Below are 22,779 nucleotides of genomic sequence, written 5' to 3' on the forward strand. Positions count from 1 at the left end.
GGTGCTCTAAGCGTTTCCTTCAAGACAACTCACCAGTTGTGTAAAGGAGATTGGCGCTCAATAGTTAATTTCCATACCATGTTAATCAGTATGGAAATTTGCTGATAGCTACTTTATTGAGGAAAAATGTACTTACTATAACTGTGATATGTGGTTGTCCCACCTAGCTATTTTAAGATGAATGCCTAACTGTAAATCGCTCTGGATAAGATAATCTGCTAAATGACTAAAATGACTAAAATGTAAACATTTATTTGATGAGGTTGTGCGTGCCATGGCGAAGTTTCCCCTAGGTACAGATCTAGGATCAGCTTCCCCTCCCCCAATCCTAACCTTAACCATTAGTGGGGAAAATGCTAAACTGACCGAAGATCAGCATCTAGGGGCAATTTCACCTTACTCCAGGTTGATCAGATTCTCTGTGTGGTGATGAAATAATAATACATTTATACATGATGAATTGGTTTCCATTACATGGTCTTTAGCAAAAGTATTATCTAAATGTATCTAAATTGCTCAAGAACACCACAGCGGGGTGGCCAATGAGGCTCTATGGATGCAAAATTGCACACTGCGTCTTTCTTGTCTTTATCAAAAGAGAGCTATTGATTATTATTGATACAACAAGTTGGGGTTGATTTGGCTGTGTCCCAAGTTACACACTATTCCCTATTCAGTGCACTACTTTTGACCAGGGCCTATAGGGCTCTGGTCAAAAGTAGTGCACTATACTGTATTGGGAATAGGGTGCCATTTGGTATGCTGCCCCTTCCTCTCTATCTGTTCCCTATCTATTCCCTTTTGACATCACAATGAAACACCTCTTTATGGCTCATTGATGACTCAACCTCAGAGCCAGCAGAATTCAACAACTGTGATTGAATAGAGAACGATTTTGCTTCCAAATATAGTCAAAGGCACCTCTCACTGATGTTGCATAATATCCTGCTTTGTGCTAATTGTGAGATTTTATGAGGTGTTTAGATCTCACCAGCCAGCCACGTATCATTCTATGGCAACTCAGTGTGCAATGCCAAGCGTCGGCTGGAGTGGTGTAAAGCTCGCCGCCATTGGACTCTGTACAAGTGGAAACGCGTTCTCAGGAGTGATAAATCACGCTTCACAATCTGGCAGTCCGACGGACGAATCTGGGTTTGGCGGATACCAAAAGAACGCTACCTGCTCCAATGCATAGTGCCAACTGTAAAGTTTGGTGGAGGAGGAATAATGGTCTGTGGCTACTTTTCATGGTTTGGGCTAGGCCCCTTAGTTCCAGTGAAGAGAAATCTTAATGCTACAGAATACAATGACATTCTAGACTATTCTGTGCTTCCAACTTTGTGGCAACAGTTTGGGGAAGGCCCTTTCCTGTTTCAGCATGACAATGCCCCCGTGCACAAAGCGAGGTCAATACAGAAGTGGTTTGTCGAGATCGGTGTGGAAGAACTTGACTGGCCTGCACAGAACCCTGACCTCAACCTCATCAAACACCTTTGGGATGAATTGGAATGCCGGCTGCGAGCCAGGCCTAATCGCCCAATAGTGCCCGACCTCACTAATGGTCTTGGAAGCAATGCTGAATGGAAGCAAGTCCCCGCAGCAATGTTCCAACATCTAGTGGAAAGCCTTCCCAGAAGAGTGGAGGCTGTTATAGCAGAAAAGGGGGGACCATCTCCATATTAATGCCCTTGATTTTGGAATGAGATGTTCGATGAGCAGGTGTCCACATACATTTGGTCATGTAGTGTATGACAATAAATCTACCTCGTGACGAGCCCACTGATTAACAGTGAATAGAAATTAATTATCGAGCGCCAATCTCCTTTACACACCGCGTGTTGTCTTGAAGGAAACGCTTAGAGCACCAAAAGGAATGCTTGCATGTTACAACAGAGTACCAATGATCTGGGACTGCGTGACTGTGTGGTCAAAGGAAACCAAATAAAATACAATGTTATTAGTCACATGCTTTGTAAACAACAGGTGTAGACTAACAGTGAAAGCTTACTTACGGGCCCTTTACCAACAATGGAAAGAGAAAGAAAATAATAGAAAAGTAAAACATGTAATAATAAAAGTAATAATAAATACACAATGATTAACGATAACTTGGCTATATATACGGGGTACAAGTACCGAGTCGATGTGCAGGGGTACAAGGTAATTTAGTTATCTATGTACACTACCGTTCAAAAGTTTGGGGTCACTTAGAAATGTCCTTGTTTTTGAAAGAAAAGCAATTTTTTTGACCATTGAAATAACATCAAATTGATCAGAAATACAGTGTAGACATTGTTAATGTTGTAAATGGCTATTGTAGCTGGAAACGGCTGATTTTTAATGGAATATCTACATAGGCATACAGAGGCCCATTATCAGCAACCATCAGTCCTGTGTTCCAATGGCACGTAGTGTTTGCTAATCCAAGTTTATCATTTTAAAAGGCTAATTGATCATTAGAAAACTATTTTGCAATTATGTTAGCACAGCTGAAAAACTGTTGTGCTGATTAAAGAAGCAATAAAACTGGCCTTCTTGAGACTAGTTGAGTATCTGGAGCATCAGCAATTGTGGGTTCGATTACAGGCTCAAAATGGCCAGAAACAAATAACTTTCTTCTGAAACTCGTCAGTCTATTCTTGTTCTGAGAAATTAAGGCTATTCCATGCGAGAAATTGCCAAAAAAATGAAGATCTCGTACAATGCTGTGTACTACTCCCTTCATAGAACAGCGCAAACTGGCTCTAACCAGAATAGAAAGAGGAGTGGGAGGCCCCGGTGCAAAACTGAGCAAGCGGATAAATACATTAGAGCACATATGTCAGAGTCAAGGCCCTGGGCCACATCCGGCCCGCGAGAAGGTTTTTTACGGCCCCTGGGATGATCTTGATTTATTATTAGAACCGCCCGCAGACCGCAGCAAGCCGGCAGCCCGCAGATCTTTTACACGCACCAATACTACATTTCCCACAATGCAACGGTGACGCTACCGAGCAGTAGGCTGCTTCATTTCAATATTTATTGGCACAGCAGTCGTCAGCATCACAGTAAAATTAACTTTCAGATACCCATCAAAAATGGCAAAACGGAAGGTGGACACTGAGAACCGGGGGTTTCAAACAAGGTGGGAGTCGGAGTATATGTTCACGGAGGTAGCTGGAAAACCTGTGTGTCTTCTGTGTGGAGAAAGTGTGGCGGTACTGAAAGAGTAATCTGAGACGACATTATGAAACGAAACACGCGGACAAAAACAAGAATATGGACATGGAACAAAGGCTACAAAAGGCAGAGGAATTAAAACGAGGCCTCAAATCTCGACAGGCTCTGTTCAAAAAAGCCAAATCACAAGGCCAGGCTGCTGTCAAGGCCAGTTTTATTTTGGCAGAAGAGATCGCTAAATCAGCCCGGCCATTTACGGAGGGGGATTTCATCAAAAACTGCATGATTAAAGTTTGTGACGAAGTTTGCCCAGAAAAAAGGCAACTCTTTTTAAATGTGAGTCTGAGCAGAAACACCATTGCCGAGAGAGTAGACCAGTTGTCCATCAATCTAAAAGAGCAGCTTGTGAAAAAGGGAAAAGATTTCATTGCATATTCCTTGGCTGTGGATGAGTTTAAAAGTTAAAGTTTAATATTTGTTTTCACTGCATGTTACTTCTCCTTAAACAAAGTGTTGTTTTTGATTAATAGATTTTTGCACTTTATTTTATTGTATTTCAATCCAATTATATTTTAAAAATATTTCAGTTGAGTGGATGATAGAAAATTGCTATTATTGTTTTTTTCTTTGAAGTAAATTTAGCCCACTTTTGCTAAAATAGAAAATATAGGCTACTGATGGTGCCTTGAATACCGGTTTCTTTCATTTAATGTTCATGTTATGGGGATTTTTATATAAAGGAAATTTGTCTTTTGTGTCTGTTGAAAATTAAAGATTACTGACAGAGCCATAAGAAAATATTGCTTTATTTATCTGATCATATTGGAATATATTTGTTAGGTTTTCAGTAGGTTCAATTAGGTTCACTAGACTATATGCGTCATTTAAAAACTTTTCAATGAACATTCGAACAGTCCGGCCCTCGGCTTGTAGCTAAATTTTTTATTTGGCCCTCCGTCCATTTGACTTTGACACCCCTGCATTAGAGTGTCTAGTTTGAGAAACAGATGCCTCACAGGTCCTCAACTGGCAGCTTCATTAAATAGTACCCGCAAAACACCAGTCTCAACGTCAACAGTGAAGAGGCGACTCCGGGATGCTGACCTTCTAGGCAGAGTTGCAAAGAAAAAGCCATATCTCAGACTGGCCAATAAAAATAAAAGATTAAGATGGGCAGTCTGAGATATGGCTTTTCTTTGCAACTCTGTTATTTTAATGGACAAAAAAATTGCTTTTCTTTCGAAAACAAGGACATTTCTAAGTGACCCCAAACTTTTGAACGGTAGTGTACATATAACTAGGAATAAAATGACTAGGCAACATGATAGATAATAAACAGTAGCAGCAGCGTATGTGATGAGTAAAAAAAAGTTTGTGCAAAAAGGGTAAATGGACCAAAAATGTGGGCTTGCCTCTGACACCGCCGGGTATAGAGGTCCTGGATGGCAGGGAGCTCGGCCCCAGTGATGTACTGCGCCATACGCACTACACTCTGTATCGCCTTGCGGTCGGATGCCAAGCAGTTGCCATACCAAGCGGTGATGCAGCCAGTCAAGATGCTCTCAATGGTGTAGCTGTAGAACTTATTGAGGATCTGAGGGCCCATACCAAATTGTTTCAGCCTCCTGAGGGGGAAGAGGCATTGTCGTGCCCTCTTCACAACTGTGTTGGTGTGTTTGGACCATGATAGATCCTTAGTGATTTGAACACAGAGGACCTTGAAGATCTCGACCCGCTCCACTACAGCTCCGTCGATTTGAATGGGGGCGTGCTCGGTCCTACGTTTCCTTTAGGCCACGATCAGCTCTTTTGTCTTGCTGACTTTGAGGGAGAGGTTGTTGTCCTGGCACCACACTGCCAGGTGTCTGACCTCCTTATAGGCTGACTCGTCGTCATCGGTGATCAAGCCTACCACCGTCGTGTCGTCAGCAAACTTAATGATCATGGTGTTGGAGTCATGTGCGGCCACGCAGTCGTGGGTGAACAGGTACTACAGGAGGGGACTAAGCACGCATCCCTGAGAGGCCCACGTGTTGAGGGTCAGCATGACGGATGTGATTGTTGCCTATTCTCACCACCTGGGGGCGGCCCGTCAGGAAGTCCAGGATCCAGTTTCAGAGGGAGGTGTTCAGTCCCAGGGTCCTTAGCTTAGTGATGAGCTTGAAGGGCACTATGGTGTTGAACGCTGAGCTGTAGTCAATTAACAGCATTCTCACAGAGGTGGCAGAGGGCAGTGTGGAGTGCAATAGAGATTGCGTCATCTATGGATCTGTTGGCGGTATGTGAATTGTGATGGTCCAGGGTGGGATGATGGTGTTGATGTAGGCTATCATCACTGTCAATTGTGAATGATAATTCTTCACGTTTTACCGGTGAATCTTCAAACTGTGTCTGCATGCCAATCATTTGATCTCAATCAGTTTCATGGGAATATACATTTAGATCTTCTTGAATTACTGTTTCGTGAGCAAATTAGAGCAGATGATGTTAACAGACTATATAGCCATCCTGTATTTTGTTTCAATCCAAGCACATTCTGCCTAGTGGTGCGTGCGGTTGAGTTTTGGCCGCATTATTACATTTACATTTTAGTCATTTAGCAGACGCTCTTATCCAGAGCGACTTACAGTTAGTGAGTGCATACATTATTTTTTTTTTCATACTGGCCCCCCATGGGAAATGAACCCACAACCCTGGCGTTGCAAACGCCATGCTCTACATCCCTGCCGGCCATTCCCTCCCCTACCCTGGACGACGCTGGGCCAATTATGCGCCGCCCCATGGGTCTCCCGGTCGCGGCCGGCTACGACAGAGCCTGGATTCGAACCAGGATCTCTAGTGGCACAGCTAGCACCGCGATGCAGTGCCTTAGACCACTGCGCCACTCGGGAGGTTATTATCATATTTTGGGGACTATTCAGCTAACCATCCTAAAATCTAACAAGAAATTAGGTGGTGTTTTTGTTGTAACAGTAATGTTATACTATGCTATTATATTTGGTTATGTTTTTTAGAATACTAATGAATCATTATGTGATCTTCCATGACATTCAGCTTTGATCTAACGTTACTAAACCAGCACCATTGTGAGAAGTGGCTGAGCGACACTCCGGCAGCACTACCCCTGCCTGCTCCCGCTGCACCAAACGACACGCACCTAGTAGGCTATACCCAACTCTTTTGACTTTGGTGATGCAAAAACGAGAGGTCTTTCCTTGTAGCACTCGACCACACAACTGGAAAATAATCAAGATAAGACAAAACTAGAGACTGCAGGACTTGCTTTTTGGAATGTGGTGTCAGAAAAGCAGAGCGTCTCTTTATTACGGACAGACCTCTCCCCATCTTTACAACCATTAAATCTACACTACCGTTCAAAAGTTTGGGGTCACTTAGAAATGTCCTTGTTTTCGAAAGAAAAGCAATTTTTTTGTCCATTAAAATAACATCAAATTGATCAGAAATACAGTGTAGACATTGTTAATGTTGTAAATGGCTATTGTAGCTGGAAACGGCTGATGGCGCCGGAGAAGATGGCTGCCGTTTTACAGCCCTCTAACCAATTGTACTATTATGTGTGTTTTTCCGCTTTATTTGTAATTTATTCTGTACATAATGTTTCTGCCATCGTCTCTTATAACCAAAAAGAGCTTCTGGATATCAGCACAGCGATTACTCACCTCGTATTGGACGAAGATTTTTTCTTCAACAAGTCGGACGCGAAGGATATCCTACAGACACCCGACAAGGCCCAAATCCCCGTCATTCGCAGGAGAAAGAGACGGAGATATCGTGGACGTAGGTCGGGGTGCCTTGTAAGGATCCGACAGCGAGCGAGTAAACTGCCTCTTCCATCAATCCTATTAGCCAATCTTCAAACATTTGAGAATAAATTGGATGACCTAAGATTACGGTTATCCTACCAACGGGACATAAAAAGTTGTAATATCTTATGTTTCACCGAGTCGTGGCCGAACGACGACATGGACAACATACAGCGAGACAGCCTATAGGGAGGAGATCAGAGACCTGGCCGTGTGGTGCCAGGATAACAACCTCTCCCTCAACGTGACCAAGATAAAGGAGATGATTGTGGACTACAGGAAAAAAAAGAGGACTGAGCACGCCCCCATTCTCATCGACGGGGCTGTGGTGGAACAGGTTGAGAGCTTCAAGTTCCTTGGTGTCCACATCACCAACGAACTATCATGGTCCAAACACACCAAGACAGTCGTGAAGAGGGCACGACAAAGCCTATTCCCCCTCAGGAGACTGAAAAGATTTGGCATGGGTCCTCAGATCATCAAAAAGTTATACAGCTGCACCATCGAGAGCATCCTGACTGGTTGCATCACCACCTGGTATGGCAACTGCTCGGCCTCCGACCGCAGAGGGTAGTGTGTACGGCCCAGTACATCACTTGGGGCCAAGCTTCCTGCCATCCAGGACCTCTATACCAGTCGGTATCAGAGGAAGGCCCTCAAAATTGTCAGACTCCAGCCACCCTAGTCATAGACTGTTCTCTCTGCTACCGCACGGCAAGCGGTACCGGAGTGCCAAGTCTAGGTCCAAAAGACTGCTCAACAGCTTCTACCCCCAAGCCATAAGAGTCCTGAACAGCTAATCATGGCTACCCGGACTATTTGCACTGCCCCCTCACCCCCACCCCATATTTTTACGCTGCTGCTACTCTGTTAATTATTTATGCATAGTCACTTTAACTCTACCCACATGTATATATTACCTCAACTACCTCAACTAGCCGGTGCCCCCGCACATTGACTCTGCACCGGTACCCCCTCTGTATATATAGCCTCCCTACTGTTCTTTTATTTTACTTCTGCTCTTTTTTTCTCAACACTTTTTTTGTTGTTGTTTTATTTTACTTTTTTATAAAAAAATAAATGCATTGTTGGTTAAGGGCTGTAAGTAAGCATTTCACTGTAATGTCTACACCTGTTGTATTCGGCGCATGTGGCCAATACAATTTGCCATACCAGGCGGTGATGCAGCCAGTCAGGATGCTCTCGAAGGTGCAGCTGAATAACTTTTTGAGGATCTGAGGACCCATGCCAAATCTTTTCAGTCTCCTGAGGGGGAATAGACTTTGTTGTGCCCTCTTCACGACTGTCTTGGTGTGTTTGGACCATGATAGTTCGTTGGTGATGTGGACACCAAGGAACTTGAAGCTCTCAACCTGTTCCACTACAGCCCCGTCGATGAGAATGAGGGCATGCTCAGTCCTCTTTTTTCCCCTGTAGTAGTCCACAATCATCTCCTTTGTCTTGGTCACGTTGAGGGAGAGGTTGTTATCCTGGCACCACACGGCCAGGTCTCCGACCTCCTCCCTATAGGCTGTCTCATCGTTGTCTGTGATCAGGCCTACCACTGTTGTGTCGTCTGCAAACTTAATGATGGTGTTGGAGTCGTGCCTGGCCATGCAGTCATGGGTGAACAGGGAGTACAGGAGGGGACTGAGCACGCACCCCTGAGGGGCCCCTGTGTTGAGGATCAGCGTGGCAGATGTGTTGTTACCTACCCTTACCACCTGGGGGTGGCCTGTCAGGAAGTCCAGGATCCAGTTGCAGAGGGAGGTGTTTGCATCATCTGTGGATCTGTTGGGGCGGTATGCAAATTGGAGTGGGTCTAGGGTTTCTGGGATAATGGTGTTGATGTGAGCCATGACCAGCCTTTCAAAGCACTTCATGGCTACAGACGTCAGTGCTACGGGTTGGTAGTCATTTAGGCAGGTTATCTTAGTGTCCTTGGGCACGGGGACTATGGTGGTCTGCTTGAAACATGTTGGTATTACAGACTCAGTCAGGGACATGTTGAAAATGTTGGTGAAGACACTTGCCAGTTGGTCAGCACATGCTCGGAGTACACGTCCTGGTAATCCGTCCGTCTGAATGTTGACCTGCTTAAAAGTCTTACTCACATCGGCTACGGAGAGCGTGATCACATAGTCATCTGGAACAGCTGTGCTCTCATGCATGCTTCAGTGTTGCTTGCCTCGAAGTGAGCATAGAAGTGGTTTAGCTCGTCTGGTAGGCTTGTGTCACTGGGCAGCTCGCGGCTGTGCTTCCCTTTGTAGTCTGTAATAGTTTTCAAGCCCTGCCACATCCGACAAGCGTCAGAGCCGGTGTAGTACGATTCAATCTTAGTCCTGTATTGATTCTTTGCCTGTTTGATGGTTCGTCGGAGGGCATAGCGGGATTTCTTATAAGCGTCCGGGTTTGAGTCCCGCTCCTTGAAAGCGGCAGCTCTACGCTTTAGCTCAGTGCGGATGTTGCCTGTAATCCATGGCTTCTGGTTGGGGTATGTACGTACGGTCACTGTGGGGACAACGTCATCGATGCACTTATTGATGAAGCCAGTGACTGATGTGGTGTACTCCTCAATGCTATCTGAAGAATCCCGGAACATGTTCCAGTCTGTGCTAGCAAAACAGTCCTGTAGCTTAGCATTTGCGTCATCTGACCACTTTTTTATTAACCGAGTCACTGGTGCTTCCTGCTTTAGTTTTTACTTATAAGCAGGAATCAGGAGGATCAAGTTATGGTCAGATTTGCCAAATGGAGGGTGAGGGAGAGCTTTGTATGCGTCTCTGTGTGTGGAGTAAAGGTGGTCTAGAGTTTTTTTTCCTCTGGTTGCACATTTAACATGCTGGTAGAAATTAGGTAGAACGGATTTAAGTTTCCCTACATTAAAGTCCCCGGCCACTAGGAGCGCTGCCTCTGGATGAGCGTTTTCCTGTTCACTTATGGCCTTATACAGCTCATTTAGTGCAATCTTAATGCCAGCATTGGTTTGTGGTGGTAAATAGACAGCTATGAAAAATATAGATGAAAACTCTCTTGGTAAATAGTGTGGTCTACAGCTTATCATAAGATACTCTACCTCAGGCGAGAAAAACCTTGAGACTTCCTTAGTATTTGATTTTATGCACCAGCTGTTGTTTACAAATATACACAGACCACCACCCCTTGTCTTACCGGAGTCAGGCGTTCTATCCTGCCGATAACCGTAATCTTAGGTCATCAAATTTATTTTCCAATGATTGAACATTGGCTAATAGGATTGATGGAAGAGGCAGTTTACTCGCTCGCCGTCGGATCCTTACAAGGCACCCCGACCTACGTCCACGATATCTCCGTCTCTTTCTCGTGCGAATGACGGGGATTTGGGGCTTGTCGGGTGTCTGTAGCATATCCTTCGCGTCCGACTCGTTGAAGAAAAAATATTTGTCCAATACGAGGTGAGTAATCGCTGTCCTGATATCCAGAAGCTCTTTTTGGTTATAAGAGACGATGGCAGAAACATTATGTACAGAATAAATGACAAATAACGCGAAAAAACATACATAATAGTGCAATTGGTTAGAGGGCTGTAAAACGGCAGCCATCTTCTCCGGCGCCATCTCTTCTCAAACTAGACACTCTAATGTATTTGTCCTCTTGCTCAGTTGTGCACCGGGGCCTCCCACTCCTCTTTCTATTCTGGTTAGAGCCAGTTTGCGCTGTTCTGTGAATTTTTTCAACAGTTTGCTAAGAGCTGGCAGCAAGCTTATAGGTCTGCTGTTAGAACCAATTAAAGGCCGCTTTACCACTCTTGGGTAGCGGAATTCCTTTGGCTTCCCTCCAGGCCTGAGGACAAATACTTTCCTCTAGGCTCAGATTAAAGATATGACAGATAGGAGTGGCTATAGAGTCAGCTACCATCCTCAGTAGCTTTCCATCTAAGTTGCCAATGCCAGGAGGTTTGTCATTATTGATCGTTAACAAAAAAATATCCACCTCTCCCACACTAACTTTACAAAATTCAAACTTGCAATGCTTTTCTTTCATTATTAGTTTTTTTATGCATGAATACGATGGCTCACTGTTTGTTGTTGGCATTTCCTGCCTAAGTTTGCTCACTTTGTCAATTAAGTAATTATTAAAATAATAGGCAACATGAAATGGTTTTGTGATGAATAAGCCATCTGATTCGATAAAAGATGGAGTTGAATTTGTCTTTCTGCCCATCATTTCATTTAAAGTACTCCAAAGTTTTTTTCCATCATTCTTTATATCATTGATCTTGGCTTCATAAAACAGTTTCTTCTTTATTTTTTTGTTTAGTCACATAATTTCTAAATTTCCTGTAAATCAGCCAGTCAGATGTCCAGCCAACTTATTAGCCACTCCTTTTGCCCCATCTCTTTCAACTATACAGTTTTTCAATTCCTCATCAATCCATGAAGCCTTAACAATTCTAACAGTCAGTTTTTTAACAGGTCCATGTTTATCAATAATTGGAAGAAACAATTTCCTAAATTCATCAAGTGCAGCATCTGGATGCTCCTTATTAATCACATTAGACCAACAAATAATTTTAACATCATCCACATAAGAGTCACAGCAAAATATTTTGTATGATCTCTTATTCACTATTTTAGGCCCAGCATTTGGAAATGTGGCTTTCCTGAATATAGCCACTCTAAAAACCCTTGTAGGTTGATTAATAACCAGAACCAGATTACAGGCAATAGAGGAGCCTCCTCTTGAGCGGACAGCTTGATGAAAACCAGTCAATAGTCAGGTCCCCAAGAAAGCAGGCCTCTCTGTTTACATTACATACACTATGAAGCATTTCACACACATTATTTAGATACTGACTGTTTGCACTTGGTGGCCTATAGCAACACTCCAAAAGAATAAGAACCTGCAACCACAGCACTTCAATAACACTTGACATGAGATCTTCTCTAAGCATTACAGTGATATGGCTCTGAATATGAATATATATATATATATATATATCAGTGGGGGAAAAAAGTATTTAGTCAGCCACCAATTGTGCAAGTTCTCCCACTTAAAAAGATGAGAGAGGCCTGTAATTTTCATCATAGGTACACGTCAACTATGACAGACAAACTGAGGAAAAAAAATCCAGAAAATCACATTGTAGGATTTTTAATGAATTTATTTGCAAATTATGGTGGAAAATAAGTATTTGGTCACCTACAAACAAGCAAGATTTCTGGCTCTCACAGACCTGTAACTTCTTCTTTAAGAGGCTCCTCTGTCCTCCACTCGTTACCTGTATTAATGGCACCTGTTTGAACTTGTTATCAGTATAAAAGACACCTGTCCACAACCTCAAACAGTCACACTCCAAACTCCACTATGGCCAAGACCAAAGAGCTGTCAAAGGACACCAGAAACAAAATTGTAGACCTGCACCAGGCTGGGAAGACTGAATCTGCAATAGGTAAGCAGCTTGGTTTGAAGAAATCAACTGTGGGAGCAATTATTAGGAAATGGAAGACATACAAGACCACTGATAATCTCCCTCGATCTGGGGCTCCACGCAAGATCTCACCCCGTGGGGTCAAAATGATCACAAGAACGGTGAGCAAAAATCCCAGAACCACACGGGGGGACCTAGTGAATGACCTGCAGAGAGCTGGGACCAAAGTAACAAAGCCTACCATCAGTAACACACTACGCCGCCAGGGACTCAAATCCTGCAGTGCCAGACGTGTCCCCCTGCTTAAGCCAGTACATGTCCAGGCCCGTCTGAAGTTTGCTAGAGTGCATTTGGATGATCCAGAAGAGGATTGGGAGAATGTCATATGGTCAGATGAAACCAAAATAGAACTTTTTGGTAAAAACTCAACTCGTCGTGTTTGGAGGACAAAGAATGCTGAGTTGCATCCAAAGAACACCATACCTACTGTGAAGCATGGGGGTGGAAACATCATGCTTTGGGGCTGTTTTTCTGCAAAGGGACCAGGACGACTGATCCGTGTAAAGGAAAGAATGAATGGGGCCATGTATCGTGAGATTTTGAGTGAAAACCTCCTTCCATCAGCAAGGGCATTGAAGATGAAACGTGGCTGGGTCTTTCAGCATGACAATGATCCCAAACACACCGCCCGGGCAACGAAGGAGTGGCTTCGTAAGAAGCATTTCAAGGTCCTGGAGTGGCCTAGCCAGTCTCCAGATCTCAACCCCATAGAAAATCTTTGGAGGGAGTTGAAAGTCCGTGTTGCCCAGCGACAGCCCCAAAACATCACTGCTCTAGAGGAGATCTGCATGGAGGAATGGGCCAAAATACCAGCAACAGTGTGTGAAAATCTTGTGAAGACTTACAGAAAACGTTTGACCTGTGTCATTGCCAACAAAGGGTATATAACAAAGTATTGAGAAACTTTTGTTATTGACCAAATACTTATTTTCCACCATAATTTGCAAATAAATTCATTAAAAATCCTACAATGTGATTTTCTGGATTTTGTTTTCTCATTTTGTCTGTCATAGTTGATGTGTACCTATGATGAAAATTACAGGCCTCTCTCATCTTTTTAAGTGGGAGAACTTGCACAATTGGTGGCTGACTAAATACTTTTTTTCCCCACTGTAGCAACACCTCCCCCATAAGAATTTATGTCTCTTCTATAGGTGTTATATCCTTGTATTGCTACTGCTGTATCATCAAAGGAATTATCCAAGTGAGTCTCAGAAATGGCTAATATATTAATATTATCTGATGTTAGCAAGTTATTGATTTCATTAACCTTATTTCTAAGGCTACATATATTAATATGGCTTAGTTTCAGCCATTTCCTGGGTAGTTGTCTCAGAGACAGACATAATATGGAAAAGAGGAAGAGAAAAAATTAATAAACATTCAGCAGTCCATTAACCAGTTGGTGTGTTTAAGTGTGTGTGTGTGCTGCGGGGTTGAAGCTACGAACCCATAGGCTTGGCTCGCTCAACCCTTCCAGGCTTTTGGGAGGGAGGGTGGACAATGAGCCTGTCATAGCGGATGTAAGCAATGTCCCCACACGCTCTGGGAGCATTCATGGCCGGGATAAGTCATTTTCTCTTCTGGCGCACAGCTTCAGGATAGACCTCGTTGAGGAAGATGTACATTCCTCTCAAGTTCTTTGCTCTTTCCAGAACAGCTACCTTGTCCCTGAACCTCAGGAACTTGACCACTATCGGCTTGGGGCTGTTACCTGGGCCGGGGGTGGGTTTTCCAGTCCTGTGGGCGTGCTCCACCTCAATCTTCCTGTGGTCCATCTTCAGTTTCTCCAAGATCATTTCCCTCACTTTGTCCTCAGACTCTGTCTAGGTCTCATGTGGAGATTCTGCAATTCCGTCCACAACAGTGTTGTTCCGCCTTGATTGTCCCTCGAGATAATCTGATTTCTCTGTCATTGTTATCATGGATTCACATACAGAACTGATGTCCTCTCTCAAGAACTTACAGATTGCTGTCATTTTGCCGTTTTCCTGTTTAAACTCATTGAGCTGACCCTGAGAGAACTGCAAACTGTTCTTCAGGTCCTGGACCTCTCTGGTTTGGTTGTCCATTATTTTATTTGATGACTCCACCAGTATTTGGACACAACACTTGAAGCTATTTTCTAGTTGTTGTAACAACTGCTTGTAGAACTATTTTTGTTTGTTTAAAATATCCTTCACCTGTGATAGAGAGACACCACTATCTTCAACAGTACTCCCACCGGCTTTGGTCTTTGTCATGGTAGCAACGTAGGCTAACGCTGTTAGTCCTGGCAGTTCCAGGCAGGGCAGGTTGCAGTGAAGATAGAAATAGAAACAAACAGCAGGGATCTAGACAGTCACAAGCCCGGGACAATCCGTGGTTCCAGCTAGAAGGGCTAACCGCGAGGGCTGCGTTCAAGCCCTCAAGGAAACCTTGCTAGCTTGATAGGCAGCTAACAGTGGCAGCTAAGCTAGCTGCTACACCAAGCAGCTCATCAGACCCTTGGTCAGCAGGATCCCTGGACAGATAGCAGCGGTCCCAGCAACGGATGCTAACCCCGTCGCGGGATCCAAACTCAAAAGGTAGCTAGCTAGTAACAAAACTTTTTCAGAGACTTTCAAAACAACAAACCTCGTTCTCCCTCGTTCTGTGTTCAACAGGAAGTGACGACGTTCAGTAATGTTGTGCTCTCTCTTCCGTCCCGTTCTCCTCCGTGACCCGGAAACCGATAAGTGGTCAAGTGGTCGAGGAGATGTCAATTCGTTAGTAGGCGAACAGAAGAGTGTCCTCCCCGATAGTCACATTTCATTGAGGATACTCCGTAAAACGGCAGCTATCCATTCCAGCGCCATTCCACTGTCTCACTGTCTCCTCATACATCAGCTCCAGTTATAACACAGTTCGAAGTTCACCCAAACATTCTTCATCATTTGAACCGTTTACTCATACTATAACTTCAACCGTAACTGAAACAAAAAAACGGATTGTAGGAAAATAAAATAGCCTTTCCATATGGATTCAAATCCTAAACTGGTGCCTAATTTGAGTTAAGATTAATTCAATTTTAGGACAACTAGGGCTTTCTCTAAGGGGATCCACTCAAAATCGCCACATTCTCTCAGTCAGCTGACAATACCGTATCACATGTCTCCTATAATCACAACGACTCACTCTGACTCGTGAGGTTGATATGGAAAAATGGCATCCTGCCTGCTTCCCCAATCATGGGAAATGATTACATTTGAACACTTGATGAAAAGGCTCTGAAATAAAAAGCTATTAGAGAGAAACATGTTTTCGATTAAGGATAATGAAAGTGTTTAGAGAATATGTAAGAAGATGCAGGTCTTGGCCTGTATGTTTTAGTGTCAGTCTAACAACTCTGAGCAGTACTATTATTATTGATTATTTTAAATTAGACTCTTATATTGTGTTTTGTTGTGTTTTTGCAGGTGCTGACGATGGATCCCTGCCAGACCACCACCACATATATACGAGCAGCTGCACCAAGTTAACCCTACCGCATCCATACAAACCTGGCAATACCTTTCCCTTCAGCAAGGACAGTGCAAAAAGTGAATCAGTAATACTGAGATTGAGACGGAGGTCTGTCAAACACCCACCTGCTCCCCTTACCCACCCATCCACCCACTGCATATGAGCCTTTGGAAAATCAACTGACACCTGGACTTTAGCACGTAAGCCACCTCCACTAACCCACACGTGGACTTCAAGGACCTCTGTACCAGGGGCTGCTGGAATTCCATTAACCCATATCCATAACCACACCTGGATTCTCCACCAAGCCACTGACCCAAACTAGCGAGAACCATCACCATCACAGACTCACCCTGAACAGTGGCTTTGAGTGGAGTTGGCAACCGTTTTGTTTTCTGAGAAGAGATAAGACCTGCAGGGTGGGCTTGAAACCATGATTGACCTGAGTTACCTGACGGAGGAGGAGCAGGAGATGATCCTGTCCGTATTAAAGAGGGACGCCGATCTGAAGAAGGCTGAGGAACAGCGTGTGAAGTGAGTTCACAGGATGCCTTAGAGTTGAGATTGCGTTGTCTGTGGATCAGTTGGGGCAGTGTGCAAATTGGATTGGGTCCAGAGTGTCTGAGATGATAGAGTTGATGTGTGCCAGCCTTTCAAAGCACTTCATTATTACAGATGTGAGTGCTTCAGGGCGGTAGTCATTGTGGCAGGATGCCTTAAGAGTTTTTGGGAAAAGGAATGATGGTAGTCAGCTTGAAACGTGTGGATTACAGACTGGGACAAGGAGAGGTTGATCATGTCTGTGAAGATGGTCTGCACATGCCCTGAGGACACGCCCTGGAATACAGTGGTAGGGTTAAAGAAAAGTATTACAGCAGTGTGGGGAAACTCCACGATATTAAATAGATTCTCCGGTACTTTTGTATACTTTTTAGCCAGTAGTTCTGAAAGTAGCGCTCACAAGCCAAAAGTGGTCCCCGAAAATTGCGTACTACCTCACATATGTGCAGATATGTGCACCACGTGATTGCTCTCTCTCTCGCTCTGCTGTGTGTGCATCTTGCTAGCTGTCAATCAAATGGCGAGGGGATGAAGCTCATTGGCTAGAACTCAAATTGCTAGGGGGCTGGCCCATGTGGGGGAAAATGTAGGGAAAATGGCTCAGAACAGCTTCCAGAAAAACAGTTGCTTTCAAACTAGGGATTTCGTGGCTAATTGAGGTAAAACAATAATTCTGCTCATAGATTATGCATGTATGAACTACACATTGACACATCCAGCCCAAAAAAGACTTATTAGTCACCAAAGTTCCGGAGCATGTCTTTAATAGATATGCCTGTTTCCTTATTCCTTTACCTTAGTTTGTTTCATAATCAAAACATCGGTTTGGGTTGACTACAAAGGTATTTTAAAATAAAATCCCACTACTGAGATATGTGAAGAGCCTCATAAACAATAAAAACACAAGGTTGTGATGGAATTCAAACTGCTTTTGTATTTATTTAAAAACTTACTTGGTGTACCTTCTACTACTTTTGCTCAACTAATGCTACATAAAAATGGTTTGAATATTACACACACACACTCTCTCTCTCTTTCTTTCTCTCTTTCTCACACACACACATACACACACTTAGACAACATGAGTTCAAACGTGTGCTTGATTGCACTGTGTTTTGTTCATAAGAAATGTTGACAAGGTGTTGTTGCAATCATATGAAACAACTGTAATACATGAGACTCATAACAAGGATTACATCACAGATTCATAACCACTGCATGCACCTTCATAAAAACAATCTATCACATTTGCTTATGTTACTGTAAATGCCCCTGCTAGCAGGAAACTCAATGAGGTTTTCCAGGTTCTGACATAATCTGTCATCAACTCATTGTATTGCCTCTGCCTGGCCACCATTACTGGTTTTCCATTGTTAAGTGACCATATTTTGAACTTTTACCCTCTCTCCACTTAGGAATCTACAAAAGCAAGAACGTGACAAGGGCAAGCTGAAGTACTTGACTGGAGAGTGGTTCTATGAGACCAAGTCAAGGCGTCACAGAGACAGGATCCATGGTTCTGACATCATCAGAGCATCCATAAGTCGAAGGAAACCTGTGACCATATGTGAGTTATAGCCGTGTCAAGCTATGCAACTTTAGACAGTCGTTGAATCTTACAGAGACCATTACAGATTTTTATGACTAAATGCTGCATTGCAGAAATTCCCCACAAATTCTCTTTAAATGTACAGTAACTCTATTCCTAGGCATTTAATTTGTTCAAATATTGTTTGGTGGATATTACATTGGTGAACATTGATATGAACAGTTGACTCTGAAACAAGAACACAAAAGGAGAATTAGATAATGCCTTTTATTCTTCATGTACCCCTCTGTCATGTGCAGGCAGTTTTGCTCTCTGGAATAGCATGAATCTTCCAATTTTCTATAGCTGGGTCACGTTCAGGACACATAGAGGCTGTTGTACCAAAGTTTGTCCATTAGGAATGCTCATTCCATCCTTCACATCATAATAGGGATGGTTGTTAGATGTATTGTGACATACAGAGTGGAGGTGAGTTGGACTCACGCTCTCGTGATGCTACCCAGAAACGTTACCTGCAACTTCAAAATCAGTGTCACCCTCAGCCCAAAGGTGAATTTCCTCTTGGCCTAATGGTTGGTTTCCCGAGCAGTAGATTGGGGTTCAGATCCCACCTGTGACACAGACATACAGTATGTGTCTTCATCTGGTTTGTCAGTGGTTTTACTGAGGCCTGTATCCCATGTGTTCTGTGTTGTAGTGGAGCTCTCCCAGATGTGGGCAGAGAAGCCCAGCTTCGTGAACAGTGAGAACCAGGATGTGTATGTTCCTCCAGAACTCTCAGGCCTTTTAGAGGAGCCACAGGCACAACACAACAACTACTACAGGTGAGAGTTCCATGATATGGACCGGTTGTGCAGCGCTGGAAAAAGTACCCAATTGTCATACTTGAGTAAAACTAAAGATACCTTAATAGAAAATAACTCAAGTAAAAGTGAAAGTCACCCAGTAAAATCCTACTTGAGTAAAAGTCTAAAAGTATTTGGTTCGAAATATACTTAAGTATCAAAAGTAAATGTAATTGCTAAAATATACTTAAGTATCAAAAGTAAAAGTATAAATCATTTCAAATTCCTTATATTAAGCAAACCAGATGGCACCATTTTCTTTTTTTAAATGTATTTACAGTGGGGAGAACAAGTATTTGATACATTGCCGATTTTGCAGGTTTTCCTACTTACAAAGCATGTAGAGGTCTGTAATTTTTATCATAGGTACACTTCAACTGTGAGAGACGGAATCTAAAACAAAAATCCAGAAAATCACATTGTATGATTTTTAAGTAATTAATTTGCATTTTATTGCATGACATAAGTATTTGATACATCAGAAAAGCAGAACTTCATATTTGGTACAGAAACCTTTGTTTGCAATTACAGAGATCATACGTTTCCTGTAGATCTTGACCAGGTTTGCACACACTGCAGCAGGGATTTTGGCCCACTCCTCCATACAGACCTTCTCCAGATCCTTCAGGTTTCGGGGCTGTCGCTGGGCAATACGGACTTTCAGCTCCCTCCAAAGATTTTCTATTGGGTTCAGGTCTGGAGACTGGCTAGGCCACTCCAGGACCTTGAGATGCTTCTTACGGAGCCACTCCTTAGTTTCCCTGGCTGTGTGTTTCGGGTCGTTGTCATGCTGGAAGACCCAGTCACGACCCATCTTCAATGCTCTTACTGAGGGAAGGAGGTTGTTGGCCAAGATCTCGCGATACATGGCCCCCTCCATCCTCCCCTCAATACGGTGCAGTCGTCCTGTCCCCTTTGCAGAAAAGCATCCCCAAAGAATGATGTTTCCACCTCCATGCTTCACGGTTGGGATGTTGTTCTTGGGGTTGTACTCATCCTTCTTTTTTCTCCAAACACGGCGAGTGGAGTTTAGACTAAAAAGCTCTATTTTTGTCTCATCAGACCACATGACCTTCTCCCATTCCTCCTCTGGATCATCCAGATGGTCATTGGCAAACTTCAGACGGGCCTGGACATGCGCTGGCTTGAGCAGGGGGACCTTGCGTGCGCTGCAGGATTTTAATCCATGACGGCGTAGTGTGTTACTAATGGTTTTCTTTGAGACTGTGGTCCCAGCTCTCTTCAGGTCATTGACCAGGTCCTGCAGTGTAGTTCTGGGCTGATCCCTCACCTTCCTCATGATCATTTATGCCCCACAAGGTGAGATCTTGCATGGAGCCTCAGACCGAGGGTGATTGACCGTCATCTTGAACCATTTTCTAGTAATTGCGCCAACAGTTGTTGCCTTCTCACCAAGCTGCTTGCCTATTGTCCTGTAGCCCATCCCAGCCTTGTGCAGGTCTACAATTTTATCCCTGATGTCCTTACACAGCTCTCTGGTCTTGGCCATTGTGGAGAGGTTGGAGTCTGTTTGATTGAGTGTGTGGACAGGTGTCTTTTATACAGGTAACAAGTTCAAACAGGTGCAGTTAATACAGGTAATGAGTGGAGAACAGGAGGGCTTCTTAAAGAAAAACTAACAGGTCTGTGAGAGCCGGAATTCTTACTGGTTGGTAGGTGATCAAATACTTATGTCATGCAATAAAATGCAAATGAATTACTTAAAAATCATACAATGTGATTTTCTGGATTCTCTCACAGTTGAAGTGTACCTATGATAAAAATTACAGACCTCTACATGCTTTGTAAGTTGGAAAACCTGCAAAATCGGCAGTGTATCAAATACTTGTTCTCCCCACTGTACGTCTAGCCAGGGGCACGTTCCAACACACAGATATCATTTACAAACCAAGCATGTGTTTAGTGAGTCTGCCAGATCAGAGCCAATAGGGACAACCAGGGATGTTCTCTTGAGAAGTGTGTCAATTATAATATTTTCTGTCCTGCTAAGCATTCAAAATGTAACAAGTACTTTTGGGTGTCAGGGAAAATGTATGGAGTAAAAAGTACATAATTTTCTTTAGGAATGTAGTGAAGTAAAAGTAAAAATTGTCAAAAATATAAATAGTAAAGTAAAGTACAGATACCCAAAACAATCTCCTTAAGTAGTACTTTCAAGTATTTTTACTTAAGTACTTTACACCACTGCCACTGTGTTCATGTTTTTAGAAACAATGGTTGTTTTTAGGGCCGCGTGTAACGTCCGTTTTTATAGTTTACTCTGTCGTCTCTCTCCCTTTCTCCTGTTGCAGCTGCTTCCCACACACACCATGCCCCTCCCCCTGTCGTCTCTCTCCCTTTCTCCTGTTGCAGCTGCTTCCCACACACACCATGCCCCTCCCCCTGTCGTCTCTCTCCCTTTCTCCTGTTGCAGCTGCTTCCCACACACACCATGCCCCTCCCCTGTCGTCTCTCTCCCTTTCTCCTGTTGCAGCTGCTTCCACACACACCAAGCCCCTCCCCTGTCGTCTCTCTCCCTTTCTCCTGTTGCAGCTGCTTCCCACACACACCAAGCCCCTCCCCCTGTCGTCTCTCTCCCTTTCTCCTGTTGCAGCTGCTTCCCCACACACCATGCCCCTCCCCCTGTCGTCTCTCTCCCTTTCTCCTGTTGCAGCTGCTTCCACACACACCAAGCCCCTCCCCTGTCGTCTCTCTCCCTTTCTCCTGTTGCAGCTGCTTCCCACACACACCAAGCCCCCTCCCCCTGTCGTCTCTCTCCCTTTCTCCTGTTGCAGCTGCTTCCCACACACACCATGCCCCTCCCCCTGTCGTCTCTCTCCCTTTCTCCTGTTGCAGCTGCTTCCCACACACACCATGCCCCTCCCCCTGTCGTCTCTCTCCCTTTCTCCTGTTGCAGCTGCTTCCCACACACACCATGCCCCTCCCCCTGTCGTCTCTCTCCCTTTCTCCTGTTGCAGCTGCTTCCACACACACCATGCCCCTCCCCTGTCGTCTCTCTCCCTTTCTCCTGTTGCAGCTGCTTCCCACACACCAAGCCCCCTCCCCTGTCGTCTCTCCCCTTTCTCCTGTTGCAGCTGCTTCCCACACACACCAAGCCCCTCCCCTGTCGTCTCTCTCCCTTTCTCCTGTTGCAGCTGCTTCCCACACACACCAAGCCCCTCCCCTGTCGTCTCTCTCCCCTTTTCTCCTGTTGCAGCTGCTTCCCACACACACCAAGCCCCTCCCCTGTCGTCTCTCTCCCTTTCTCCTGTTGCAGCTGCTTCCCACACACACCAAGCCCCCTCCCCTGTCGTCTCTCTCCCTTTCTCCTGTTGCAGCTGCTTCCCACACACACCAAGCCCCCTCCCCCTGTCGTCTCTCTCCTTTCTCCTGTTGCAGCTGCTTCCCACACACACCATGCCCCCTCCCCCTGTCGTCTCTCTCCCTTTCTCCTGTTGCAGCTGCTTCCCACACACACCATGCCCCTCCCCCTGTCGTCTCTCTCCCTTTCTCCTGTTGCAGCTGCTTCCCACACACACCAAGCCCCTCCCCCTGTCGTCTCTCTCCCTTTCTCCTGTTGCAGCTGCTTCCCACACACACCATGCCCCTCCCCTGTCGTCTCTCTCCTTTCTCCTGTTGCAGCTGCTTCCACACACACCATGCCCCCTCCCCTGTCGTCTCTCTCCCTTTCTCCTGTTGCAGCTGCTTCCCACACACACCATGCCCCTCCCCCTGTCGTCTCTCTCCCTTTCTCCTGTTGCAGCTGCTTCCCACACACACCAAGCCCCTCCCCCTGTCGTCTCTCTCCCTTTCTCCTGTTGCAGCTGCTTCCACACACACCAAGCCCCTCCCCCTGTCGTCTCTCTCCCTTTCTCCTGTTGCAGCTGC

General features: G+C 44.6%; 1 protein-coding gene across 3 annotated transcripts in view; it reads left to right on the forward strand.

The window, feature by feature from the left end:
• The window catches only part of sytl2a (synaptotagmin-like 2a), a 55,615-nt gene that overhangs the window by 2,005 nt on the left and 30,831 nt on the right, over positions 1-22,779 (forward strand). For all 3 annotated transcript variants that reach the window (XM_041893665.2, XM_041893666.2, XM_041893667.2), the window contains exons 2-4: positions 15,891-16,470; positions 17,913-18,064; positions 18,744-18,870. In XM_041893665.2, coding sequence (XP_041749599.1) covers positions 16,370-16,470; positions 17,913-18,064; positions 18,744-18,870 — 380 coding nt within the window. In that variant the 5' untranslated portion in view covers positions 15,891-16,369. The remainder of the gene's footprint in view (positions 1-15,890; positions 16,471-17,912; positions 18,065-18,743; positions 18,871-22,779) is intronic.

This window comes from Coregonus clupeaformis, chromosome 13 (genome assembly GCF_020615455.1).
Source record: "Coregonus clupeaformis isolate EN_2021a chromosome 13, ASM2061545v1, whole genome shotgun sequence".
Classification (NCBI taxonomy): Eukaryota; Metazoa; Chordata; class Actinopteri; order Salmoniformes; family Salmonidae; genus Coregonus; species Coregonus clupeaformis.